A 10390-nucleotide genomic window follows, 5' to 3' on the forward strand; every position below is an offset into this window, starting at 1 on the left:
TCAACATTATTCTCATCCTAAATCCAAAACACAGCACTGTACCAGCTACTAGGAAGGAAATTAACTCTATCCCTGCCGAAACCAGGACACTAAGAATATATCAAAAAGACGTTTCGATCTGCAACATAATCCATATTAACAGGCAGTAAGGAAGGATGCCTTAAAAAAACAGTGAGATAAGAGAAATTGTGTATATCGTTTTTATGGGTATTTCTAAGTGGGACAGCTAACAGAATTCTGGAGTGGGAGGAATATATTTATAATGTATATTTCCATGAAAAGGCAGAGAAATTAGTTTGTCTATTATTTGCATTCAGATTCTAAAGGCTATATAATGTACTGATTTCATCAGCTTTTAGTTTGGTAATTTGTCTAGAATTATATGGTCCTTGTCAAATTGTCTTCTGATTCATTCCCATTTAGTAATGTAGTTTAATGTACAAAGTATGAAGAGAAACAGAAATAAGACCTAAAGACATGTACTTTCCAAAATTTCATACCACAAGATAATTTAGGTATTAGTATCACAAGAAAATAGGCTTGGTTTTTATATATTCTGTTTGTGAATGATCAGGAGGCTGCATTTATCACGTCAGTGCTGTGCAAGCAGTACATCATTGACACAAAACCGATAGGAAGAAAACTCAGTAGCACCACCTACTACAGTTAACTGTAGTAAACTACAGTTTACGTGCAGCCTTATAAATGAAAACTTGCAGATACTAAACAGAAAAAAATGGAAGAGGGCACACTAAGACCAGGATCATAAGAGCTTTAGAATTTTAAACATTCCTGTAATGCCATTTGAACAAAAATTGTATAAAGAACGTAATCAGCATTTATAATGCTACACTCGTCACACTGCCTCTTCCCCTTGCAGGCTGTCAACCACCAGCAGCTCACTGCTTGGAATGAACACCAATGGCTCAGATGAGTATTTCCAGTCTACAAACCATGCAGAGCAAACTTTCCGCAAAATGGAAAATTATCTGCAGCAGAAGCAGCTGTGTGATGTTCTTCTCATAGTCGGAGACCAAAAGATTCCAGCTCACAGGTACATTTCCCAGTAGCGTTTACATGGCTTCAAAGCCTGAAATTTCCAAATGCTAGGTCAATTTATGCCTACCCTGTTCAGTTATGAAAGAACGGTTACTATAATCAGGACATCAGCTAACAATGGAATGAAATGATGTGATCAACATTTCATATTCATTATTTCAAATAGAATGAAATTAACATATGAACCATTGATATTGTCCATCTTCCCTTCTTGCTGCTGTCAAGCTATAGTGAGATCAGTGAAGAAAAGCTGCACAAACAAGCACTATGGGAGAAAATTAGATTTTTAATTACCCTTTTAACTTTATTGCTTACTGCTATAAGATTTGAACCCTATGGTAAAGATATTGTTTCTATGGCACAAACAATTTATTATACAATAATACTGAATTTCATGCTTGCTATTGAGATTATGAAGTAATTTGCAGTCCTCCTAAAATGCTTTTGTTTCAAGGTTGGTTCTCAGTGCAGTGTCTGATTATTTTGCTGCAATGTTTACCAATGATGTGCGTGAAGCAAAACAAGAGGAGATCAAGATGGAGGGAGTAGACCCTGATGCGCTGAAAGCTTTGGTGCGCTATGCCTACACAGGTAATTCTTCCTCCATGACTCACACCATTATTGTAAAGGAAGATAAAATCTATTCAACGCAGACATAATTGTCGCTTCTTCCATTTCATACTCGTACATAAATACATGCATAAATCATGCATACGTGATCTAAACGTTTCTCTAGAGAGGATGAATAAATATTACTGTTTTATATAATGACTTATTCTAGAAGAGATACAGAAAACACATAAATTTATATTGGACATCTTTCTCTAACTAGATATTAAAATTCCTAAAATATTTTGTGAGAGAAGAACATATTTTGCCTGTTGTCCACCTCATGTAGTGACACAGAAGAGTTTACTATGAACCTTCCTCTCATCGGTAGCTATAGAAATGGCCTGCCTGGCGGTCAGTTATTTGGCCCACTCAAGGCTCCTGAGTAGGAATAATCAGAGGAAAACAGGAATATGATCACACCCACGAGTAGAGCAACTTTTACCATGAGAAAGTGCCACCACATTCTGAAAGAGGTTTACTTATGTTCTCTTGAAAAATTATAGATTTTATCTTAATGAAATTAAATAATTTATTAATACCAGAATGCTGTATATCTACTCTTTCCCTAATTTATTTTCTCCCATTTTCAAGATTTACCCCTGTATTGCTGAATCTGAAACGGTTGAACCAAATAGCCAAAAAGACCAAGTCAGAGAACTGTGAAATCCCTTTCATCTGCTCTATAGTGAACAGGGAAAAATGCTGTAGAACACGACTGCTATTTAATATATATTACAATTAGAGACATCCAGATCATTCAAACCTATGCAGATTCTGGAAGCCTGCACATGCTGGTGTTTGGCAAGCCTCTCAATGCACATGGCAGCTACTCCAGCCAGGAAAGTAAAAGGGAAACACTTTTCCCCTTGCCAAGCTGTGCCGTTCTGTGACAAAAAAATGCCCAAATCTCAAAAGGAGAAAATTACTTTCCCAGGAAGTAACAACACTTAACTGACCAGAATAACAACTTTCTGAATTTATGAACATTTGCTCGTAAACTGATCCATCCCCTCAGCTAACAGCTGTTATCAATAACATTCATTAGATCCTTGTCGTATGATGTCCCGCATAGGACATTGCTTGTTTGCTTTGGAATGAAATAATACAATTTCAATACTGAGAAGGGGAGGTTGGAAGATGTATCACAGGTATCTATCGAAATTTTTATAGTACTTTAAAAGGGCTTAAAATAATTTTTTTTAAAAAAGATCAAAGTAAAACAAAGACCCCATTATATTGGCGTTAGCATAAATATTAAATGTTAAAATAGGAGACTTCTTTGCTTGCTAGGTCAGGCACTTCATAAATCCGAACTGTTGCTTAAAGACAGAAATCTCAAGAAGGTTAAGCAATCTGCAACCCGGAGCGGAAACATAAGTTTCTATATACAAAATAGACCCTGTTTGTGGGTACAAACAAGGCAATAAATACAGAGGGCCAGAGGGAATGCTGCATAGCCTGTGTAATGCCGTGATATCGTGGCACTGAATTAGCATAGATTACCCGAGGAAATAGATTAGTACGAGCACAAAGAAGCTGGGTGGTGGGCTGCGTATTATCCACGTGTATCTCAAAATCATCCCACTTGATTAAACATCTCTTTCAGCTTACTTAATGCAAAACCATATGAAAGAACATATATAGGACTACAAAAGCAAACGCCAGACTATGAAATAGTGTAAGTTTGCTTGTGAAATCAGGATGCTCTCTTTGCTTTGAGGCATTGTATGGCAATCTTCATTTACAAGAATAGGTACCAATTTTGCTATGCACTCTCATTCAGTAACTATTCTGAGTTGTGTAGTAAAAACCAAACCCAAACATTGCTCTGTTCTGCACCCTGCCAGCCCTTCCTCATTTCTTGCAGAAGTTGGAAGGTAATATTTAAGTTACAAAGCAAGGGACATCAGGAAGAGATGGGATTGTGCCAAGTTAAGACTGCTGAAGACTGCTATGGAAAATGGAATTTTCCTACTGCCTCTGTCATAGGTTTTCATATGATAACAACCAAGCCTCTAAACTGAGTGCTGCTTTTTTCCTAGATAATGAAATATAAATGTGACTTGCAGAGATGGGAGCTATAACTTTCAGAACTGTTTACATATTCTACTGAAATAAATCAGAAGTGAACTTTGGACAAGAAACCTCTTACGGTTCTACTCTGATGATAATTTTGACTGTAATCTCTCAATACCACGCTTCTCCGTGTGTTACATGGAGATGGTGTGTATCATCCTTTCACAGAAGAAGCTGGGAAAAAATTAATGTTTCTGAGGCAATTGGATGTTGTAATGATAACTGGAAAATGCAGTCACAAAAAACCTCCACAGTTCTTTTTTTCTGAATAGGATTTTAGCAACTAGCAACTAGGGAATTGATCCATACGCTGAGCAACAAGAATGGAAGATCTTATTAAAATAGCACCCTCCAGTCTATCTACGAACATAACAAAATTCTCACGTCAGGTAATAATTTCATTAAAAATTTAAATGCACCACTAGATGATGGAAGAAATCAGGTTTCCTGCACGCACTGCGGGCATTTCCTAGCTTTTGATACTGAAGTTCTTGTGTGTAATATAAACTTAGGATATATATTTTTATGAATTAATATATGAATTTTAGGAAAGGTTTTTCTCTAATCACACCTTTCTTTTTATTTTACTTTTTTTCAAGCAAAATCAGATCTAATACTGTTAAAGCTCCAATAAAAATGTTCCAATCACTGTATTAAAAAATCCACCAAATCCTTTAAGTCTGTTAAAACATATGTTTAAAGAATCCTTCAGCAAGAAAGGAAAATGAATTTGTGAATCACAGGACACTTCTTTTCAAAATTTTTCAGAGGAGTGGGAATTGGGGAGTGGGAAGATTTCAAGTAATGAAAATACAAAGAAAATGACTGAAAACTTTTTTTTCCCCGCTATATGCAAACCGCACAGGTATTCTAGAGTTAAAGGAAGACACTATAGAAAGTTTGCTAGCTGCAGCTTGTCTTCTCCAGCTATCCCAGGTTATTGAGGTATGCTGCAACTTCCTCATGAAGCAGCTCCATCCTTCCAACTGCCTGGGGATTCGCTCTTTCGGAGATGCTCAGGGCTGCACAGAGCTCCTGAAGGTGGCACACACATACACTATGGTAAGACTAACAGTCTAACTGCTTTGCATTTATAATCTTAACAGCAAGTGTGAATACTCTCCTGGAAAACATAGCAGCTTTGGCGAAGCAGAGCCAGCTGAGCGGGGCTCAGGGCTGCTGCTCTCTCCAAGACTGATGCAGTGGCTCTGCTCTTCCTATGCTGACAGGGTCAGTGCTGTAAAGTCCCTGATGCAGGGACATCTCTGCCCAGCTCAGCCTCCAAAGGGAAATTTAAGAACTGTGACTGTTACAGAAGTATTGGAAAGAGAGAAAAGCAGGCTTAGAAAAACAAATATTCAGTTCTATTGTTTCCCATTTCAGAGTTTTGCCTTGTGGAAGGACATGCTTATTGAACTTAAATTTGCAGTATGATTTGTGCACGTTTCTTCCAAAAATGTAATAGGGCCTTAACGTGGTTAATGGCAATGGCAATGGCGCATTCTTATGCTTTTGATTCAACACAAAGAAAATTCTAAAGCTGATTTTAAGGTGAGACACACATAAAAAGAGACAAAATGAAGAATGTATGGGAAAGATTTGGAATGCTAAAAAGCAGCACATCCCTGACTGGAGCATAATCCTCCTCTGGCTCAAAGCAAGAAATGAATATTCAGAGCGTGGGAAACAGAGAAGTAAGATAGCTTGCTGTGAAACCAAATCAAGGGATAAATATTCAGGGCAACAAGATGTGCTATAGCAACTTTAAACACAAAAAGAATAGCAACTGCTACAGCTAAATAGGTATAAGAAGAACTACTTGTTAGGAGACACATGGCAGCTTTATGCTTGAAATATTAGCGTAGTATGTCAAAACCAGTTTAGAGGATTCATAATGCTGAGAGCATTCCAGCAAAAGATTGTACACTTCCACATGCTGAAATAAATGAGAGTGGCACGCACAAATTGAGAGCACTGCTTGTGCTCCTTCCTGTCACACTAATGAATGGTTTGTTTAGCAGCAATCTAGATTCCTTTTATATTTTAAAGTTTGAAAAAGGGTATTTAAGATAGAGGTTCACTCAGCCTCTATATAATAGTGTTGTCCTTGCTGCTCCACACCATTTCATACTCAGCCAAAATCAGGAACTTCCCCCCTCCGTTGTTGCCTCTTTCCTTCCACCAGCCCTAGCACATGGGCATCAGCTTTAAGCATTTAATATTCATGGTCCAGATTTCTGCAAAACTGAAATAAAATCATATGGTTAGACATATGATTTTATGATGTCGGACAGTGAGAGCACCTTTTTTGGTTAGATTTTTTTAACCATTTGAATCCTCCAGTCTTCCCTAGGAGTTAGACTTCTACTATTTTTTGAAACTGTGTGTCACAGAAATGACAGTTGGGTCTTTAAGAACACTGTCTAATGTGAAGGATCACAGTGAATCTATGGGACTCAACAGTTCTGTGCACATATAGGCTTTATGCTATGTCTTCCTGAAAACAACAGGGAGCGTTTCCACCTCTAGAACCACCTCCTGTATCTCACGTGCAACACAGATTGAGAATGCTGCCATGAAAGAAGACCTTCCATGTCATAAAACCACCTACCAAGTTTGCAGCTGCTGACAGTTTAGAGACAGAAGAGGAAACCTGCACCTCTTTGAAATAACCTTAAAGAAAATTTTCTTTTAAACCCTTGAACTGATTTAAAAAAAACTTTGGAGAATAAGAGATCATAACAATGCATACCCACACAAATGTTGTGGAAGAGGATAAATAAAATGTTCTGTTTTGTTTCATGCCAACCTCAACCACTTGAAAACGTGTACCTTAGGGGAAAGTCTATAAAGTCGTACTGTAAATATAGAGACCATTCAAATGAACTAGTAGTATTTAAACATTTTGGGAAGATAATCAGCTATAAACACCACATCCATTCAATAAAAACAGACACAATGGAGACCATCCCCTTCAATTACTTTAGCGGTTGATGCAAAGTATTAACAGTTTCCTGCCTGGCATCTTTTCGTGCAGATAAAGCTTGTTCTGATAAACATCTTGTGCTATATTTGTAACTAAATGAGGACTGGTCTTCCTGTTCCTATTCTTTGAATGTCACAAATATTAAAGCAGGATATGCATAACAGAGTAAAGTTTAACATCCCCTTTAATCACTGATACTTCTATATTTACGTCCTTGGTACTCTTAAAAAGAGTTACAGAAAGCTAAGAAACTACTGAAAACAAATAATACAAATATCAGTTACTAAAATTTCTTCATCTGTCCTATTTCAATCTAGTTCCCAAATAAGATATATTACTTCCAGGTACATAAATGGAAATTAACATTTCAAATACAGACATGAATTCCCACATGCCTTTCTTTGCAAGTAACATAAACCCCCCATCTCTGTTAACAAAATTTCTTTTTTCCTTTGGAATTAGCACAAGCAAGCATACTTAATATATTTTAATATCAATTCTAATATTGTTGGAACTCAACTGTACAGTATATTCTTTTTTGAAAAATAATTCTTTGAAAGATTCTAGGGATTTAATATTCGTGGCCATTTCTGGAGCTGGTGAGTTTTATCATAGCAATAGCTCAAATACTGAGACCCCTTTGTTGGGACTTATCCAATTTTCTATTGCCGAAAAAGTACTGTTAGAACAGTGAGTTTCATTTCCCTTGTTGCATTTTCTGCTACTAAGTGCGGAGACACACAGTCAACACCTGGCACAGCTCATTGCAAAAGGATTGGAAGGTTTCAGTGTAATTTGCTTAAAACTTTTGAATCTGATTTGTAACAAGTTACACAGTTTATTTGAATGCCCACTTGGCATTCTTAAGATACACATTATATCTTCAAATTGTTTTTCTATTAAGCTGCAGTGTTAAGATCAAATTGATGGACAAAACTGTCAGTGGCAAATCCCTTAGACAGGACATACTGACAAGAAACGTGACAAACACATCGGTAAGCATGATAGTGTGAAGATGATCATTATTCTTCAGTCCTGCACGAGTAAGGCAGCAAAAAGCAACCAAAATCTCCCTTAAATGGTAGAAGGAGATTCAGTGATCTTTAGAATATATATTGCATTTCCCTATACTGTAGAACAGAACAGGAATGAAATATATGTAAAGCCTACATTGTCTAAGAAAATGTTATTTCAAGGTGTGCAAATCATCACTGCATTGAAATCTTTTTTTCTTTTTAGGAACACTTCACAGAAGTAATAAAAAATCAGGAATTTCTTTTACTCCCTGCTAATGAAATTGCAAAGCTCTTGTCTAGTGATGACATCAATGTTCCAGATGAAGAAGCCATATTCCAGGCGTTAATGATGTGGGTGAGGCATGATTTGCAAAACCGGCAACGGGACTTAGGAATGCTTCTTTCTTATATTAGACTGCCTCTACTTCCACCCCAGGTATGAAAGTGAAGGGCTAACAGTGAACTTAACTACCAACGGAAATGCTTGCCTCAAGCATCATTTAAACAGAGAAAAGAATTCTGTGGAAAGGTTCTGGTTTTGGTTGGGGTTTTTTGGTGGTTTTTTTTTTTGCCCCCCCCCCAACTGTATAGTAGGTATGTTTATTATTTGTAAAAACAGATGAAAAAAAATCCCATGATGCCAGTGTAATTACCAGGCTCAGAATTACCTCTATAATGTCAGTCTAACGCTATTACAAAAGTACCGTGTTTCTTTGTTGGGTAGCAACGGTAGTAACGTTCCTCTAATAACACAGCAACTTAGATACCATGCAAAGATATTTATTTACACTTACCAAACTGCAGGACAGATAAGGCACAAAACTTATTTCTGTATTGCCACAAAGGGGTCTAGATTATTGCTGACTATTCTGAACATTGACATTCCTTGTCCTTTAAGACCGTAACAGACACTTCATCAAATAAGTTCCAGAGGTGGACATACTGTTTTATAGTAAGCTGACACTGTTGTATCTGTGTCATAGAGGAATCTATAGATCTCATTGGAAAAGCTTATAGGAATACCAAGACTGTCAGGACACTACATCTACTTTATGGATCTCCATGAGTGAAGCTGCAAATATTCAACTTTGGATTAAGTATCAAAATACTATACACATTTAATTTTAAATATATGCCTCACTTAATATATTCTAATATTCACAGAAATGTCCAGTACTGTATGTTAGATTTGATTTGCTTTTACTCCCATCAAAAGGAGTTTTGCATTAAGAGGGTGCAGTACTACATTTGCAATTTTAACCTTTTCTAAAGGTTAAAAGAAAGTTTTTGGAAAAAATAAAGCAAAGAAATCATACTCAAAGACTTTTTTCCCTACCTTTATATTGTTTTGCTTGCATTAAAGCAGAGTTTCCAGCAAAGCTCGAGTGAGAGGTGAACTGAAAATGAGTATTTGTAGCTACAAATACTTTAATTACTAAAGTACATACAATTTTAATGGTTTAGATATACGTAAGATCCTCACTTTTCATTTCTTAGTTACTAGCCGATCTAGAAAATAGTCCAATGTTTGCAGACGACCTAGAGTGTCAGAAACTTCTTATGGAGGCTATGAAGTACCATCTTCTACCAGAAAGACGGTCCATGATGCAGAGTCCTCGAACTAAGCCTAGAAAATCTACAGTGGGTGCACTTTATGCTGTAGGAGGTATGGATGCCACTAAAGGTAAGTTCAGAAATTAATTTAATTGTATTAATTAATTGTATTACAGACACCCAAAGAATATATGACAATTATTTAAAGATTTCTGTTAGGAAAACAGCAATTTAGGGATGCAAAAGAGGGGGGGGAATCACAGAACACAATCCTATGTGTTAGATGTTCTTTCTTCTTGCAAGAATCATATGTTTGTAAATGATATACATACATCTTGAAGTGCAGACTAAAGAAGTTTGATTCAGATGGTGATTTTAAAATTAAGTTTTGTAAGAATTTGTGCGTATAGTTTGACTTTACAAATCAAAAGAAAAAATAATATTCAGAATAATTCAAGATTATTTTAATGTTGTTTTAGAACCCTGTGCTCCATTTTTTGACAAAAGTTAGAAGGCTGGAGAAGTTTTTAAAGAGGAGGAAAATAAAACCAAAATGCATTACTGAATGTCATGGTTTAACCCCAGCTGGCAACTAAGCTCCACACAGCCGCTCGCTCACTCCCTTCACAGTAGGATGGGGGAGAGAATCAGAAGGGTAAAAGTGAGAAAACTCATGGGTTGGGATAAAGACAGTTTCATAGGTAAAGCAAAAGCCACGCCAAAGCAAAACAAGGAATTCATTCACTCTTTCCCATCGGCAGGCAGGTGTGCAGCCATCTCCAGGAAAGCAGGGCTCCATCACATGTAACGGTTGCTTGGGAAGACAAATGCCATCACTCCGAACTTCTTCCCCCAGCTTTATATGCTGAGCATGACGTCATATGGTGTGGAACATCCCTTTGGTCAGGTGGGGTCAGCTGTCCCAGCCATGTCCCCTCCCAACTTCTTGTGCCCCCCCAGCCTGCTCGCTGGTGGGGTGGGGTGAGGAGCAGAAAAGGCCTTGACCCTGTGTCAGCCCTGCTCAGCAGTAACTGAAACATCCCTGTGTTATCAACACTGTTTCCAGCACAAATCCAAAACGTAGCCT

At 37.2% G+C, this 10390-nt stretch overlaps 1 protein-coding gene across 1 annotated transcript in view; it reads left to right on the plus strand.

The window, feature by feature from the left end:
- The window catches only part of KLHL4 (kelch like family member 4), a 49254-nt gene that overhangs the window by 25083 nt on the left and 13781 nt on the right, over positions 1 to 10390 (plus strand). Inside the window, exons 2-6 of the mRNA XM_009275818.1 lie at positions 881 to 1054; positions 1514 to 1650; positions 4613 to 4809; positions 7973 to 8185; positions 9247 to 9433. Of these exons, the coding sequence (XP_009274093.1) occupies positions 881 to 1054; positions 1514 to 1650; positions 4613 to 4809; positions 7973 to 8185; positions 9247 to 9433 (908 nt within the window). The remainder of the gene's footprint in view (positions 1 to 880; positions 1055 to 1513; positions 1651 to 4612; positions 4810 to 7972; positions 8186 to 9246; positions 9434 to 10390) is intronic.

Source organism: Aptenodytes forsteri, unplaced genomic scaffold (assembly GCF_000699145.1).
Source record: "Aptenodytes forsteri isolate BGI_AS27 unplaced genomic scaffold, ASM69914v1 Scaffold225, whole genome shotgun sequence".
Taxonomy (NCBI): domain Eukaryota; kingdom Metazoa; phylum Chordata; class Aves; order Sphenisciformes; family Spheniscidae; genus Aptenodytes; species Aptenodytes forsteri.